The sequence below is a fragment of the Tympanuchus pallidicinctus genome, unplaced genomic scaffold, assembly GCF_026119805.1.
Source record: "Tympanuchus pallidicinctus isolate F22 unplaced genomic scaffold, pur_lepc_1.0 scaffold21, whole genome shotgun sequence".
NCBI classification, from domain to species: domain Eukaryota; kingdom Metazoa; phylum Chordata; class Aves; order Galliformes; family Phasianidae; genus Tympanuchus; species Tympanuchus pallidicinctus.
The window spans coordinates 2264974-2283032 of NW_026294733.1; the positions used below are offsets into that span (position 1 = coordinate 2264974).

Below are 18059 nucleotides of genomic sequence, written 5' to 3' on the forward strand. Positions count from 1 at the left end.
CTCCTTCTGGATCCTCACCCCCCTCCACATCTCCTCTCTTCCCAAAGCTCAGAAGAACTTCTCTTGGAGATCTCACCCCTTCCCAAACCTGGCAAAATTGGCCCATGGGGTCAAAAACATTTGGGAGTGAAGATGATGCCAAATGCAGTCAACTCTGCATTTAGGAAGTCAGGCCACCAAGGGAAGGTAAAGCTGTGGTCCAAAGTGTCTTTTGCTTTCCACCATGTCATCACCTCTGATTTGGCAGCATAGTTATCACTGATGAATCACCAACCTTTAATTTCCTACACCAGAAACCACTGCCACACCATTTGGACAGCTATCAGATGTTCCTGTGATGGAGGGCAGGACATGGGATCTGGCCAGCACAGCCATTCCCAGCCTCTGAGTGTGGCTGATGAACTGGCCCAATTGTAGTCAAGATGACTCCCATAGCACTCAAACATGACATTTGCTGGAGAGCAGAGTTGTACAGAGATACAATCAGTGCAAAGATGCACACTGTGCTGGCAACGTCGCAGCTTGATGGTGTAAGGGCAACTTCTGTAGCAATGTACAGGCAGTGTATTTCATGGTGAGAGGAAAAAAAAAATCAAAAAGCAAATTTTGAACCATTAAGCCCTGCAGATCTTACATTTTAGTTATTTTATTTAGTGGCTGGAGGCAGCAAAGTCTTCAACTGCAGCTGCAGGTGAAACCGTGCCCTGCACCTCTGCCCTTTGTAGCACAGCACATGTCCTCTGCACACCCGTCCTCTGCTGATATTTGCTTTGTGCTTGTGCTGGAGCCCAGCCTCTCCCTCTCTGATTCGAAAGCCGGAAAAGCGATTAGGGAACGTGCCTCTGTGCAACAAGTACACGATTGAGGAAATCCCTGCTCGCACTCGAAATCTCCATTGAGATACATCAACCTTCCTTGTGCTACAACTCATTCCTCAGCCCCACGATTTGCCCTTTGCATCTGCACACAGCCGTAACGCTAAGCAGGGAACAACAAACACCAAAGCTCACATTTGAGGGGACGCCTTCTGAACCCCTTCCTTGCTACACCACAGGGAGCAGCCCCAACCCCCAGGGCAGCGCGAGGCGCGCAGCGCAGCGACGGAGGAGGAGCCGCCCGGGCAGGTGTGCCTGCAGCCAGCACCGAGCCACTGAGAGCACCACGGAGGACTGAGGGGATGATGATGGAGCCGCTGGAGACCAACGGCAGCTGCAGCAACGGTGGGTGCAGCCCGGGCTGGGGGAGCAGGGCTCCAAGCAGTGGGAGGCAGGGGGTGCCCCAAAGCCGGGGCTGATCTTTGTCACTGGTTGGTTTCACAGGTGGTTGTTAGCCGGTAGGTAGCTGCCTCACCCCACTGCCTTCCTGCTTGCTCCCTGGAGAGCTGGATGCATCCACCTTGCCTAGGTAAAGGAGCTCAGCCTTTCAGTGTAAGGGGCTGTAAGAAGGAAGGGGACAGACTCTTGAGCATGGTCTGCAGACAAACAGAAACGGCTCCAAAATAAAAGAGAGGAGATATAGATTGCATATAAGGAAGAAGTTTCTGCAATAAGGGTGGTGAGGCACTGGCACAGGTTGCCCAAGGAGGTGGTGGTACTCTGTCCCTGCAGCCAAGGTGAGGCTGGAGAGGCACTGAGCACCTGGTGGAGCTGTGGGTGCCCGTGTTCAGTGCAGTGGAATGAGACCAGATGGCCTTAAAGGTCCCTTCTTATTCAAACAATCCTGTGACTCTATGAAAATGCCCCCCAGTACCCTGGAAAACAGTTCCACAGTGAAGGTTATTTTTCCATTAGAGAAAAAAATATATATATATATCTCTTAAAGAATCTTTAGAAAAAACATTGGATTTTTTTTTTCCATTAGAAAAAAAGATGGATCTAATTTGGATCCAAACCCTCAGCTGTATGTGCAGGGGATGGGTGGAGGCTGCAGAAGATTTAAGGCATTTTCTTAGGGGAAGAATAAGGTGGGACCCAACTCTTGGAGAGCTGTGAGCCACAGAACATCAGCCTGCAGAGGGGTAATTGTTCCATTCATATTTCCAACATGATTTGAAGCAGAAAGCTTGTCATTTACTGGAGACAGATTTGTATACGACACTCCCGCTGGGTGCTTTGTTCCAGCAGAGCACAGTCACACTGTCCATGCTACACTCCCAGCTCAGATCGCAATAGGAAGATGTGCTGGGTGGGGAAGCTCAGCAATTTTCCCACCCACACAGCCACACACACCCCAAGCAAGATACTCCAAGATTTGGTGCTTTTTGTGTGGGCAGCAGAGAGCCATGCCTGTGTTCAGACCTTCCACACTAGCAGGACTTGATGCCACCACTCTCAGACATGCAGTCTGATTCTTGGGTGGTCCTCCGCAGAGCCAGGAGTTGGACATGATGGTCCCTATGGGTGCCTTCCAGCTTGGGATATTCTGTGACTCATGAGCACACAACTGTTCATAAATAGGGGTAATAAAACCAATACAGAGAGGGACCTTTAATCTGGGACAAACCTGTTGTCCTCTTATTAGCAATCATGTGGCCCCGCTCAGTACACGGAGCTGGGACAGATTCACAGTTACAAAATACTGGCACTGCTCCACATTAAACTTAAAGCAGTGAGCTGCAGGCAGCAGGAAGATGTCAGGATTAGGTGGCTGTAAAGCACCAAAGCCTTTGGATCAATACTGGACACTGGCAAGGTATAGTTCAACCTCATAATACTGGAGTTTGGTGGAGAGATTCTAGCATAGATTGTTGGAAATTCAGATTAATTATAGTGGTCCTTGTGGTCTTCCAGTTTACTGCAAAGGGCTCTGCAGGCACAGTGTGTCAACGAGCTGCTTGAGCTGCATCCCAGAAACCAATCACCAGACATCCTCCTGCTTCCATGTAAGTGCAGAGGTGTCCTGAGTATGAGAGACTGATTAAAGCACTGAATGGCACTCTTGACAGCCACATTAATAGTTGTTGTATCTCCATGTTCTCACAGGGTCTCTGCTCTTCATTTCATGCCTTTCCCATCGAGTTGTGTGCCAGGTGGTCAGAGGTGCTGATCTGGCTGACCCTGGCCATGACAATGGGACTGGGGATACCTCCTGGGTAACACGGCTGGAAAATATCTATGGATTCTACATTGGTCTGGGCTTGGCTGTCTTCTCCAGTTTCCTCATTGGCAGCAGCATCATCCTCAAGAAGAAGGGGCTGCTCCGGCTGGTGGAGAAGGGAGGCACCAGGGCAGGTAAGGTTTTGTGTAGGGCAACATCTTGGTGTACACGTGCCAGCCTTTAATCAGCAGACCATTTGTGAAATGGGCCCCATTGCACAAAGGTGAAAGTCATCCCCATGCCACAGCCTGGAGCAAGATAGTTCAATTTCATGCCTCCCCCCGCTCATACTGATACATCAGACATCTTTGCCACCAAATCCCTGAAACAAGGACGCATCCCCATACGCTTGAACCACATTAGCAAAAGTCATTTATTTATGCACACCTGCACCCCTGCGATTTGCGTGAGCCCTGCCGTGGTTTTTAGAAGTGATACATCCAAAGCATGTTGCTCAACAACGTGTTGGCTGATAACTTTCTTTTAGTGCTGAGGTCCTGGGGTGAGGTGTGTGTTTATGGATGGGGACGGTAGAGGAACGTGCCTGAGCTGAGTTGCACTGTGCAATTGGGCACTGCCCATCAACACTGCAAACATTTGCTCCAGCAGCAGCCTAAGTCCTACCTCGCGGGTGACCTACTTACATAACTACTGACAAAATGATGATAATTAAAATACTACTACTTCCTACCTGTGGTCTAGGAAGTGCTCTTAAGTCATTTACAAAGGAATTCAATATCCCCATCTCCATGCAGGGACACAAAGGCATGAAAAGGCAAGGTGTCTTATAAGCAGCAGGTGAGCTAAGCCAACAATATGTCTCCTATCCCCACCCCACACATTAAGCTGTCCCCTTTGCAATGGTGAACTCACATAGGTTTGATTTTCAGCATTGGATTTGTACCATGAAATATCAGTGTTGTTTCAGTTGTGGAACTCCCAACATCATCTTACATTTCAGAGCCAATCTAGTTAAACAAGAGCAAACTCCTTCCTACCTGAGGATGTTTTACCAGGAATTGATGACAAAAAAGTCACAGCCAACAAGAAAAGTTCTACAAGAAAAAAGCTACAGGCAAACAAACCAGCAATTTTATAATTTCTAAGGAACACCAGAGCACAACATTTAAACTTCATCACTTGTTAAGGAACCAGAAGTTGAATTATAGCAGAAAAAAAGAATTCTGTACCTCCTGAACTCTTCTTATGCACACCTTCATTGCTCCTTCTCCTGCCTCTCCCCCTTCTCTTACAGTATTACAGTATTTCAGCCCTCCTATGTACACACATCAACTTTCTGCAACACAGTTCTAGCAGTGCATAGACCATTACCATCAGCTCCTGCTATCAGTCTCTCCAACCCAGCACCCTCACAAAGTCACCATGCCCAAGCTCCTGCCATAGAACAGCTTGTGGTTAAAGACTAGAGCTTGATTAGTTCCTGGCACAGTGCACTCACGCTTCCTCATTTTTATTCACACTTTCCTTTGTTGAGCTTCAATACCAGGAATCATTTACCAGATTCCACTTATTTCCATTTATCAGAAATAGCCACTAAATGACAACATAATACAAAGGCAACATTAGGATTCATGACATTTCAGACTGAGACCTTAAGACACAAAGCAACATGCAAAGCAGCAGATAACATATGGATAACTCCAGGGCACCTAGAGCCCTCACCAGTACACAATACAGCAACACCAACTAATATACCACTGGCTCACACAACGCAACCATAGCCATAAAAAAAAAAATTCCCTTACCTTAGTGCCAACACATGGTTCTTCATAGAGATCCAATGGGGATGCAAGGTCCAGCACAGCAGCTCCATGGAAACAGTCTCTGTGTAGAGGCATCCAGCAGGGCACAGCCACCACCACCCTCAGCCCCAGGGTCACCTGGGGAGGGACATCTAAGCCAAAGCACATCCAGCCCCCAGAACCTGAGCACAGGCATCCACTGGTGGCTTCAGAGGCACAATCACCATGATGAATCAGTGAGGAGCACCACTACAGTCCATCCCAGTAATCTGCTACTTTGGGGCAGTGCATGCCATTCCGTGAAGATCAAGCAGCTGCTTTTATTGCATTTACATTGTCTGCCAATAGCTGTCACTTTCTGCTCATGCCTTGAGCCTACATAACTTCTATGTTTGCACTTTCAGTCCTTCCAAACCATTTTCTTTGCCATGCTCTTCTCAGTGTGGCTTATTCCTTTTCAGAAGGCCATTTGCCTTCTCTCTTCATTAACTCCTGCCTGCTTTGCTTTCCCAGGAGATGGAGGCCATGGCTACCTGAAGGACTGGCTCTGGTGGGCTGGCTTGTTAACGAGTAAGTAGAAGCTATCGCCCTGGGTTTGCAGCATTTCCTGGTGCCACTTGAACCAGGTATGAACAAGTCCAGCATCAGTTGCTCAAAGCCTCGTTTAGTTCCCTGCTCCTCTCAAGGCCTGAGGAAGCAAGTGAGCTGTACACCTCCCCCACCATCCCGCTGCAGCCCTCCTGGAGGGCTGGTAGTACTCAGCAGCTCAATTTTGCTTAATCAAAAAGCACACAAAGACAAAATTGAATAGGGCAGCCAGCTGTACCAGGCACAGGGCAAACAGCCTCCTGTGTACACCTCAGGAGATCGGGAAAGGTCACTGCTGCAGCAAGAGTGATAACAAGCTGTTGATAGCAGCTCCTTTCTTAAAAGAAAGTTTTTTTCCCTTAGAGCAACCCTCTAAACTTTCTTTATATGCAAAACAAGATAACACCTTTCCAAACTAGAGTTACACAGAGAGCAACAGATTCCACAGGAAAAGTTTTCAGAGCTGTCTTCCCTGGAGCAGCAGCAACAAGGAGTACCCCCACCTCACTCTGCTCATTCAGCTCCTACTGTACAGCCCACAGCAGCATACCCACAGACAATTTATAGCTGAGGAGCAGCCTGTGCCCTCCCAGCACTGCGGGGCTCCAACCACCCAGTAATGACCCAGATGCACTGCAGCTGTGTGCCTGGATTGGTGATTTAGTAAGCTGATGGGAGTCAGCTGTGGCCCAGTTTGGCACCCTCGGCCTCTTTGCCTGCATAAGTTTGTGCTATGGAGACTTTCCCCCCATCTGGCCCTATTTAGAAGCAGCATGAAGGCCCTTTCGTAAAACCCAATCTCTAGTTTGCAAGCTTGTAAGAGAAAGCACAAAAAGCACATTGTAATTCGCCAGTGTTTGTTTTTCCTCTGTTTATTCAGTGGGTGGAGGAGAAGCTGCCAACTTTGCGGCCTATGCCTTTGCTCCTGCGACCATTGTCACACCTCTGGGGGCCCTCAGCGTGCTCATAAGGTGATGTGTGTGCCTGGGGTTTGCAGCTGGGCTGATCTGTTCACCTGTTTGTCTATAAGACAGGAATACTTGGAGTAATGTGAATGTGAGGAAAGGATGTCTTCTAAAAATACCCCAACTGTTGCTGTCTTTCGGGGGTATCACCCAGAAAACACTGAATTAAGTGCTGTGCCCTTAAAATGCTGCAGGTGGCTGTGAATAGCAGCTGCGTACAATTCATGTTAAATTACTGCAATTAGCAGCGTGACTTCTTCCATTGCCTTCACTCTTCAGCCAGTAAAAGGATATTTTTTTCAGTAATAAACAGCACTAAAAAAATCTAAATATATCAGAAATACTACATTTGATTTAACTTTGTCTCTATTTTTGCCTTGTGTTTACGGAGCTTTTAGGGTGTTCTGAGGCAGTGTTTTCATACGGTTGCTAAAAAGGCTCTGGGCACTGAAGGTTCTATGGAAGTTCTGTTTCTGGGAAACACATAAGCAAATGGAGGTTGCTGTGCTTTCTTGGATTGTTTCAATGTCATGGAAAACAACGCTTTATTTTCTTTTTTTCCAGACATTTTTACAGCCCTATTATACTCAAATTTCTCTGGGGCTTAATATTTCTGATGATTAAGTTAAAATTAATGTAGCAGTTTTGTGTTTGGTTGTTGTTTTTTTGTTCCTCTCTATTGCAGTGGCCCTTGAATTCAATTCTCCAGGCGCTAAAGGTTTCATAATGCCCATAATGTTCATGAGTGAATTAGAAAACCTTAGAAATGTCTGCTGGGGTGTGCTGACACATTTGGCCCTTCTTCACCTTGCTGGTACATGAGCTGTGGTCTTCAGAGCTCCAACTCTGCAAGTTCAGTTGTCAGCAGATGCAGCATGAATGTGTAATAACATGCAGGAATCCTGCAAATGTATTCCAAATTGGTGTCCTCGTATCATGTGCTCTACATCGTTTTAGATGCTGCTTCCTCTTTAAAGGACTTCGAAGTAACAGCAGCCGTTGTTTTTCTGTCCCGTGCAGTGCCATTCTGTCTTCATATTTGCTGGGAGAGCGGCTCAACCTGCTGGGAAAGCTGGGCTGCATGCTGAGCCTCGTGGGCAGCACCGTGATGGTGATACATGCACCAGAGGAAGAAGAGGTCACCACTCTGGATGAAATGTTATTTAAGCTGAAAGAACCAGGTACGCAGGAGGTTGTGTTTGGAGTTGGGCAGTAGTACTGCTCTGGCCCCCATGCCAACTCATGTTTGAGTTGTTGTTTCTTTGTTTCTTTCCCCTTCCAGGTTTTCTTGCTTATGCTGCAGTCCTTTTGGCTGTCTGCTTCCTCCTCATCTTGTACCTCGCACCTCGCTACGGCCGGAGCAACATCCTCATCTACCTCACCATTTGCTCCGTTATCGGGGCCTTCTCTGTGTCCTCAGTCAAGGGCCTGGGTATTGCCATCAAGGGCTTCTTTGCTGGCCAGCCTGTGCTGCAGCACCCACTGACGTGGATCCTGGTCATCACGCTGGTAGCATCCATCACTACACAAATTAACTACCTCAATAAGTCTCTAGACATTTTTAACACCTCTTTGGTGTTTCCCATCTACTACGTTCTGTTCACCACCATCGTCATCACAACTTCCATCATTCTCTTTAAAGAATGGGTGGCCATGACTGTAGTGGATATCATTGGGACAGTTTGTGGCTTCCTAACCATCATTTTGGGAGTGTTTTTACTCCATGCCTTCAAAGACATGGATGTCAATTTAGGGAATCTGCCACAGGTCCTCCAGAATGAACAGGAGGCGCCAGTCACCCGAGATGACAAGAACATCCTGATAGAAGTGGACAACTCCAGCATTGCTCCGGAGGATAAACCAAAAGTATTCATGATACTTAGCATGTTACATTTGAGGGTTTGGAGGAGGGGCATAAAACTAATCTGAGTAGGTTGATGCCAGAATTCCACGTGCTGTTGAGCAGTTTAAGGAAAGACAAAAAATTAAAATCAACAGTGTCTTATCCAAAGCTCAGCAGAGTTAAGCCAAGTCTTTCACTGGGCTTGCACTGGATCTTTGGCATGGGGTGGCAGCACAGAGCACGTCAAATTGTCACTGGGCTTTAATGTACAGTGTCTCTGAAAATCTTCTTGAAATGAGGTACTCCTGGGACAAAGACCCTCTTTGATGCCCCTTGCCATCTCTTATCGTTGGCAGGGCTAGTGTTTACTCTGTACTCCTACCCCTGGGTAGAAATATCATCAGTGTATTTATTTATAGGCCTTGACTGATTCACTGATTACTGTTTTTGTTTTTCCTTTCTAGGCACTTGCATGAACTCTAAAGTACAGAACAATATCTCAAACAAAGGCAAAAAATGAGGACTGCTATTCACATTCTGCTTATCCACATTTAATTATTCTGCAATTTTGGATGAAGAATATTGGTAAAATATGGTGAATTTTGGAAGAAGCGTCAGGACCCAAACCCCATAAAGTGTTTATATGGGATTGTGGCAGATAAATCATTTTACACTTTTGTTTGTGAGGTACAGGAGTTTCCCAGCAGCACAATGTTAATTAGTTTTCTGCAACTTTTTTTTTTTTCCCATTAGAAACTGCAGTGCCCAAGCTGCAGTGTTGCTGTAAGTGAAGCCACTATGCCCGATCCAGACCTCACACAAGCAAGCAAGGGGAAGCCCCTGCTCAGGCTTGAAAGCTTCAGCAGGGTAAACCCCCATCAGGAGAACTAACAATTTCTGTAACGCTTCTTGGTGATTGATGAAAATGCTTTCAGCCTGAAGCAGGCAAATGTTTTAAAGATGTTTTTCTTAGCAGGTGTCGTGTAGGACCTTGCAGCACACCTTCAGAATTCCCTTGCATTTGGATCATGGGTGGAGATGCAAGGATGGGAGCCCATTTGGGCACAGCAAAGCCTGACCCAGCTGTGCCAAGCTTACTTGGTCCAGAGTTACTTACCCTGAACCATGGCATGTACCTGTGCAGATCCAGTTTTATGTTGTTGGGATATTATTGAATAAACATGACTTGATGTTAGGGTAGGGAAGACGATGCAGTCTCTTATTTTTATAACATTTCAGTACCTTTTTTTTCTTTTTTTTTCTTGAATGTGGAAAAGGAAATAAAGGCTTTTTCTAAAAACCCTTGAAGGTGGATCTGAAAGATTTTAATGACTTCGCTGATTTTGCAGAAGGAAACCAGCGCCCTCGTTTGGTTTTGCAGGAAATAATCCTAGTAATTCACTTGCTGCTTTAACTTTGGCATCCTAGTTGATATAATGCTTTACACATTTTATAAATACATTGCAAGCAGGTCTCATCTTTCCCAGTGCCTGGACTACATTTAAGGAAGACAGTTCCTCCAGAAATCCTGCCCCCTCTGCACAAAAGGCACATTGAGAAAGGCTGAACTGGTGTAGTGAAATATCACAACGACAGAACACTTGTTAAAGACAACCTGACCAGTTTATTAAAAACTAGGCAAAAGGCACAATGAGTGGCATTCTTCAAGTATTTGCATAGATGCACAGAGAACGTTGCTGTAAACCTTTAGTATGTGGACATAGAAGAAAGTGAGATGTATTTTTGTATGCATTCTTCCAAGTAACATTGCCTTTTAAAAAATACCATATTTTAGCAGCTTTTACTCCTCCTGCAGTTCCCATTATCATGCACTCATCTGGTGCACACGTGAAAATTTAGAAAGACTGAAAATCTCCAGAATGTATTTATGAGATACCAGTAGCAAAGGGTTCCATTGGGATTTCTATTAGCTTTGTGTCTGGGGACGTTTTTTTAAAAGCTTGAACCCATGCTCACAGGAAATGCACTGAAAACATTCTTTTTGGTGGTTATTTAATAAAGATCACAGGCTCTTATGCAGACATAAGAGTTCCTGTGTTTGAACCAGTACTACTGTGAGCACCATTTGTACCCAGGTTACTGCAAATTAGATGTCTAGGCCCCTGCCTATGAGCAGTAAAATAACAAAATTGGAGGGTTGTTTATATGCAAAATACCCCATCTATAGAAAAAGAATATACGTATATCACCATTAGAAAGGCAAAGTGTTTTGCTCGTCATTCCGTATTTCAGAGAGGAGTAATTTATGTGTTGTTTTTTTTTTTTTTCCAGACATACAGAAGATAAGAAAAGGTCTAAAATGATCAAGGTAATGGATAATTAACCAGTAATTCAAGACAGACCCCGTATACTTCTTCCTTGTGAAGAAAGAGGTAGTAAAGTTGCAAAAACTGGTGTGGTTTCAGTCATCCTATAGCTATACTTCTGTGTGTAGCGTAATGAGTGCTCAGGCTTTAGACGTTGTTTTTGTTTTTCCTAAATAGTAGTACTTAGGGAAACACAACCAGAACAAAAATATTTTTCTTTAAGCCAACAATACAACTTTTTTACACATGCAGCACCAATTACACTGTTTGAGGAGCTGTCCATAAAATATCAGACATAACACAGTGTTATTGTTGTATACAGCTCCAGAATTCCCTGTGTTCTCCCAGGAGGAAATAATAAAGGGAAATAATAATTTAAAAAAATAGCATTAAAAAAGGTATTATTTTAAAATCCTTAGGAAAAAGAAAAAAAAAAAAGTAAAAAAAGCTCAAACCACCAGGAGAAAAAAATAAAAAAAAAATCAAGCTCACAAGGGAAGGTTCTGAAGGTCAGAACTATCAATCAGCTGCTTAAAGTGCACACAGCTCTCTCCATCCAAGTCCTTAAGAAAAAAACCTGGAGTAAGCAAAGCTGTCCTACAAAAGCACCATGTGTCATTACTATTTCTGCTGTACTACCACCTGGTCAACATGAGAGCAGGTTTCTTACTGGTATGAAGAGTAGTCAGCTTGTGCTGAATTACTGCTCAGCACAGACTGAAGGGATGCACACAAAAGTGCAATCGATTTTCTGTGGTACCATGTGGTGGGGAGGAGGTTTCAGTACTGGCTGTTGCTGGCCACTACAGCTCCATGTCTTGGGGGAGAGAGTCCCTGTCGTACCTCGGCTGTGTCCCAGTGACACAGAGAACACATGGATTGTGTTGGTCCTACAGCACCAAGGCAAGGAGTGCTGGAGGACTGAAAGGTTGCACAATGCTTGATGAAGAAAGTTTTACGGAGAAAATAATTCATATTTTCTATGAAAGTTAACCAAAATCCAGAGTGACTTTAACCAGAAATATTTCCATGGTTTGCTCTCTGTTGTGGCCCACCTTGCTGGCTGCTGTAAACTGTGAATGAACTGAAGAAAATTATCAGCAGCTGCCTCTTGGTATCCCAAGAGATAGCTGTTTCTCTATAGCACCACTGATTGCTCCTGCAGCTGCCTGGATGGCTGAGGAAGCCAATAGGGCTAGTTAATCGATGAAAGGCCATCAAGGCCAACACCTGCACCCCCTGGAAATACTTAAATAACTGCTAAAAAAATACGTGAAGCCCACATTGCCCCATCCCTGCATTGAATATTGCACAATAACATATAAATACCACATAAACAAATTGTCCTTATAAAGAAAAGGCTATTAGCACAGAGAGAAGGTTTCAGCTTGGCATGTACCGGCTCGCTTCTTGGGTGCACTCCTGCCAAGTCTGCTTGCAGCCTCTTGAGTCACATATGAAACAGATAAGGCTAAGTGGAAAAAAACCTAATGGCCAATGAAAAATGTTCTGGATGATGAAGGCCATCCAGTCCTTCTTGAAGATCAGAGCCATCACATTCATGGGCGTGCACTGGAGCCTGGATGTCCTCTTCTCAGCATGTTTGCTGCTCTAGCTGTCCTAGCACCAGTGTTCTGAATGAGATGGAAAAGAGGTAGGAGAGAGAGGAGTGAGCACAGATGAAAGAGAAAATCCTGCTCAGTACCTTTTCTAATGCAACAGCAGGCCATGGGAAGGCTGTTCTCACTCACACTGCACATTCACCCTAAAGGGTCGCAGAGGAAACTGCTACTTTCTGCCCATAGCATGATGATGTTCATGCAGGATTTGCACTTCGACATCTAGCTTCAAGTACGCTGCAGGTAGCACCTGTGATGTGTGGAGTGCAGGTATTTTTTGCTAGAGAGTTCAGTTTGCAGGAAGCTTAATTAAGCTGCTCAAAGACTCTTATTCGTTGTCCTTATTTTGGGAAATGTTCCAGAGGGAAAACATATCGGAGAGGCTGGAGAAGGTTTCTGATCCTTTCTGGGGTCCTCAAGCCTTGTCTGGATCTCCCTGGGTTGCTGCTCTTCACTTACCTTTCTCTGTGCCCCACCTCTCTCTGCCCCACTCACAAGAAAGCTTAACCTGAGGAAGTGCCCAGGGAAGTGGAGAAGTGAATCAGTTATTCCAGAATATGGCATGGCTGTTTACAGCACCTGCACTGAACAGTTCTTACAGCCTGATTCCATTGAGGGTTAGTCAGTTTTGCTGCAGAATTAGGACCAGGTGTATTGTTTGACCAGTAAATGCTTAACAGGGAACAGAGAAAACAGAGGCCTATGCAGCAAAGCCCACCAACCCAGCAGCCATTCCACTGCCATCCACCACAGCTGCACGAGATTACTCCCCAAATAGCTCTGTTGCTCCCCATCGGTGCCCACCTCTGCCACAGGCTGGAGTTGTCCTGGGATCCTGGGCCGAGCAGGAGGCAGTGGGATGGCAGGGCTGTCCCCAGGCCGTGCTCTGCACCTGCTTGGGACTGGGTTGGCTGGCAAGGCTCTTTGGGGCGGCCGGGGCCTTGAAATGTCCTGCACAAGAAAAAGACAGTTTTGAGTTGTCGGACTGGAGAGATATCCAACCTGAAAGCAGAGATAACGTTTTCACATTCATTTCACATGGCCTGGGCCTCTGAATGTGGCCGCAAGTATTTCTGACCTGTTATTAATTTTTGGGAAGTCAGAGACTATGTACACAGGCTATGTACACAGCTGCCCACCGTGAGGCTTCTGCTTTGGGCCTCACCCCAGAAACAGCACAATCTAATGGCTGCACAATGCAAAGCAGGAAGGACCTAACAGATTGCATGGGAGGCACTGTCATACAGTGACTGTAAACTGTATGTGCATGCACATGTGTGCCCATACACAAACATGCTGCCCACCTCCACCTGCAGTGTTATTGTTTTGTTTGTGCACGCAGCTGTCCCTAATAGGATACTCTAAGCATTATATTTTCCATTTGTCTAATGAATTTTAGCATAAAATATACCCTGGGGAGAAGTTACCCACATAAAGCTGTCTGCCTGTTGTTGCTTAGTTTCTATGCTAAGTCTCTGGCTTACAGGTGTTGATTTAATAAACACAGCTGTGCTCACAACTTGGAGGGCACCCAAAAACCTTGCTCTCTCCTCAGACAATGTATAAACATGATGCTCAGTGGCTGTATTGGCCAATGCTTGGGGATCCACTGCTCTCCAAGGACTGCAGGAGGGATGAGGCAGGCAAAAACCCTGCAGAGCACCAGATCCAAAGAGCTCTTATAGGAATGGTAAGTGAGCAAGTCTGGTAGATACTGTAAATGTCTAGGAAGGACACTGACACTAGCTAACAGTGAAATTAATGACTTCCTCTCTATCTTCTGGATCTCGTGGCTCTTTTCCAATCCAAAAATGAGAAGGTTGCCTTTCAAAACCCTAGGACAAGTGTCCCATCGCATAGATCTGATATCAAGAGACTGGATGCTTTGGAGAAGGAACACAATGGAGACGGTGAGGAACTTGTCAACAAGCAGCTGGGAAGGATATCTATTCCTTATTGATTAGAGTCAGCTTCCTGCTTTTGTTTTAGTTTTCTTTCCTCTTGAAGTGCTGGCTGCTCATAGGAACAATGGAGCTAGAAACAAATCTCATTCACTAAAATAATTTTGGCTTCATTTTCTTCTATATCCTTTAGAGAGGCTGCCATGGAGCCAGCCTCCTGCTTTCCCTGTAGCTGAGGCCCCTCTCTGCAGGCCCTACCCTAGTAAAGCTAGGAAGGAAATGTTTTGGTAAGATGGGTTTAAGTCAGTCTGACTGATTTGCAGTTTTCCAAAGTGATGTGGAATCTTAATTAATTTTAGAATAAAACTTATAGCAAGAAAAGTAAACCAATACCCTATTGCCTTAAACACCTCAATGTAACCTTGTGGCTGAGATGCTCACATAAGACAGGATCAGTCTGGGTTAATCCTTTTGTTTCCCATGCAACATACTAATGATCCCATTTTTGCTCCATAAAAATGAAAAATAAAAACCTAAATGTGTTCTATGTCTTTTGTGTGAAACAAAATTTATTTGTTGCTGATACTGACCACCCCCCCCTCCAAAAAAAAAAAAAAAAAAAAAAAAAGACATAAGTAATTGTAAATAGTTTAAATGCCAGTTTAGGCTGATTTGAAATGAAGAAACATCATCTATTTGCGCAAGGCTCTCAAGGCAGTGGCCAAATGCAATATATCCTGAGGATTATCTGAAGGAATAGAGATCCTGTACTTGGTACTGAGCCTCAGAGTTATCACTGTTTGGTCATCTCCACAGGGCTTCTTTCCAGGCAATAAAAGCATGCAAATGGTAAACAGAAATATGCTATGCTATGCTATCCTAATGAAAAACCTGCACGGCTCCTTGCTTCCTGACCTTGGTAAGGCACATACCACTTTATGATCCAGACTACCTGACTCCAGGTGTTGGTCAGAAAGAGAAATGAACAACAAGCAATTGTGCATGCTAAGCATCCAGTGCAATCATTTCTGGCTCCACGACAAAGCTAGAAGAACCACTGATAACCACATCCCACCAACACCATCTGGTTAAAAACGCTTCACTCAGACCAAGCCTCCCACCAAACCGCACCTGCAGAACAGCAACACAGCTTCATACCTGAGAGGGGGGGGATCTGGGAGCTGGAGGTGCTGGCCTGCTTGGGGGTGTCCGCCGGGGCACATCCTTTGCCAGTGCTGGATGCACCGGTCCTGCGGGACTTCCCGTACCATAGCTGTAGCTGGTGAAGGCAGACTGCTGCTGCATGTTAATTTGGAGGCAAGGAGCTGGTTGGGGAGGAGGTTTTGAGGGGATTTCAGGGAAGCCAATCACCTGTGCAGAAGACCCACAAATTCCAGAAATTAGGTTATGCCTGCTTCAAAACAACCTCTTCACTCTCTGCTGTAATTTTGAAAGTCTGCACAAGACCTTTGAGCCACATAGCAGGAAATACTGACTGCAACAGCTGTATGTTATATATGTCCAGTAGGTGCTGATTACATGTACTTGGACAACTTTGAATTGTGAAGCAGAAAGAGGAATCAAGAGAAAAGAGTAACAGAGGTACTAGCAATATAAATGTTTGCAAATCACTCCACAGCTTGCAATTTCTGCAAGTTTTGAAAGAGGGGATGTGACAAGAGAAGATCCACCAGGACAGACATGCAGCCACCTCTCTCCCTGTAGGAGATGTTTGGAAATACATGCTACACTCAGCTCCCACTGACTTTCAGCTGTGGTGCACATCTGTCTGATTTCCTCATCCTTTGGAAAAACCACCCTTCAAATGCAGTGTGAGAGGGAAGCACATCCCACTCTGCAAGTCAGCTGCAGCTCTTCTGGGGAGCTGGAAGTGACACTGCCCCTACCTTCCTCTGCTGTTGAGGGGTTCTCAATTTGAAGGCAGGGTTTGCATGGCCATTTCCAGAGGCATCGCTAAAAATGAGACAAAACAAAAAAACTTATTTACTGGATGTGTTTTCTCCTTTCTTGTTGTATTTTACTATATTTGAAAGAATGAGAAGTAAATACTGACTACAGCAAAGTGACAGTTATATTCTTTGCAACCGCTGTGATTTCTGCTCTGTGGGTGGGTAAAAGCAGACAAAGCACAGCACTGGCTATTTACCTGATCTGTGGAGCCTTCTTTAGAGAACAGATGACAAATTTATTCCAGCACTTCAGATAATAGAACAAAAGCATGACTCCAATGAGAAGAAGAATGGAAGCTAGGATGGCCAGAGCTATCACTACTGCTGAAGAGCCTGAAAGGCAAGAACGTACAGTATATTAAATGGGAAATCCTCTGTTCCCAGTCCATCCCAAGTCTTTCTGAATTGCCACCACAGTGTTAGTCCCACTCACCTTCTGGTGATGGAGGGCCACTGTCCAAGCTTCCTCCGTCCCCACGCTTGTTGCAAAATGGGGGAGCCCATCCCGGGTTGCAGTGACAGTTCTTGTTGTTGTTGCAGACCTGGAGCAGGAATACTCAGAGACTCAGTGCAATGTTTAAATTGATTCTGTGCAACAACTACTATTTGCTTCCTATAACCTTAAGGACCATATAAGAGGGAGCACACAGGGAGTGACGGTGGGGTGAGTCCTGCTCTTTGTCAGGTACATCCTGGGACCTCCTGAGCTACTCAAGGAACACAATGCTGCATGTTTACCACTTCCTTGCCTAAATGGACCAATGGAGAGGTGATGATGTTTTGTGCTAGAAACACTAGCAAAAGCTCTAAAATTTTTCTCATCAGCCTTTTCTTTCCATTCTGTGGGGAACAGCAGAGCAAAGTGTGGAATAAACTGTTCCAAATAAGACTTTTTACTATGCTTTTCCCTAAGCCTGATTATTTTTTTCCTAATTTATTTTAAATTAAATCTAAACTGGACCGTGAAGATTAGACCAGAAAATGCAATCACAAAATGTAGGTGCAAACTAATAATTAAGGAGCAGAAGGCCAGATCAAACCTAGGGATGGTATCAGAACTGAGCCAAACAACCATCCACAGATGAATGGCAGGCCATCCTGCTTCAGGCTGGAACAGAGACAAAAACGAGGCACCTACCCCATTGCCATTGCACTTCTCACTACAGCTTTCAGACTCAAAGATGATGGATGTGTTCTGACAACGTCCCTCAAAGCAAACCTGCAGAGGAAGAATCCCAAAACTCAATATAAGCTCATCAAGTTACACACCAAATGACTGCCTAAGCAAACTTTCAACCACTACCCTATAACCCAGCTAACACATATCAGAGAGGTATAGGAGCTCAGAAGCCAGTAACTTGCGACACAGATGTGGCCAAACCTGTGAAGCTGTTGAATGTCTTGACTTCTAATTGTGTGTCTCACATCTAAAACAATCTCAGCCAGCTAGCAACCCCTGGATTTTGCTTTGGCCTCAGGCTTCATCTAGGAAAGCCTTAAGGTTTGACCTTTGGTGTATATCTTCCACTACTCAGAAACTCCTAAGAAATTAATTTCTGACAAACATAAAAATCCCCTGGAAAGACATTAGACAACAAAAAAATGAGCACCTTAATAATCACAAAGCAATTTCCACATGGGAAAGTGATACCGTGAAATGCCACAAACGATTGCAAGCAGGAACTGTACCTACATGATGGCTGCCACATTTTGTTCCTGTCAGCACCAAGGCAGGGTCCAACATCTCCTTTTCTTCATTCTCAGATCTGTACACGTGAGTCCCTCGGCATCTCACCTTCGTCCTCTGCAGGGAGATAGTTGTGTCTATGGGCACGGCATTGGGCAGCACAGGTTTGGAAGCAGAGCTCTGGCACTGGATCTTCCCACATTTAGCATCTCTGATTTCAAAGGAAAGGCTAAGTGATTATTTCTGGTTAGATGAATGTTTTGCAGGCTTCAGCTTTGCATGTGAGTTAAAGTGTGAGGC

The 18059-nt window shown here is 45.1% G+C and overlaps 2 protein-coding genes across 3 annotated transcripts in view; one reads left to right on the forward strand and one right to left on the reverse strand.

Annotated features, from left to right (window-relative positions):
* Positions 1-659: 659 nt before the first annotated feature.
* On the forward strand, positions 660-9555 carry NIPAL4 (NIPA like domain containing 4). The gene is made up of 7 exons (XM_052684660.1): positions 660-1220; positions 2982-3230; positions 5373-5429; positions 6328-6418; positions 7433-7593; positions 7695-8278; positions 8720-9555. Exons 1-7 carry the CDS (start codon positions 1178-1180, stop codon positions 8729-8731), a joined length of 1197 nt encoding a protein of 398 aa, XP_052540620.1. The 5' UTR covers positions 660-1177; the 3' UTR covers positions 8732-9555.
* Positions 9556-9856: 301 nt separating this feature from the next.
* Positions 9857-18059, reverse strand: part of ADAM19 (ADAM metallopeptidase domain 19) — a 29943-nt gene continuing 21740 nt past the window's right edge. For both annotated transcript variants that reach the window (XM_052684643.1, XM_052684642.1), the window contains 8 exons: positions 17766-17970; positions 17211-17291; positions 16506-16614; positions 16270-16405; positions 16010-16076; positions 15261-15473; positions 13006-13152; positions 9857-12216 (listed from right to left, as the gene is read on the reverse strand). In XM_052684643.1, the coding sequence (XP_052540603.1) occupies positions 12142-12216; positions 13006-13152; positions 15261-15473; positions 16010-16076; positions 16270-16405; positions 16506-16614; positions 17211-17291; positions 17766-17970 (1033 nt within the window). In that variant the 3' untranslated portion in view covers positions 9857-12141. The remainder of the gene's footprint in view (positions 12217-13005; positions 13153-15260; positions 15474-16009; positions 16077-16269; positions 16406-16505; positions 16615-17210; positions 17292-17765; positions 17971-18059) is intronic.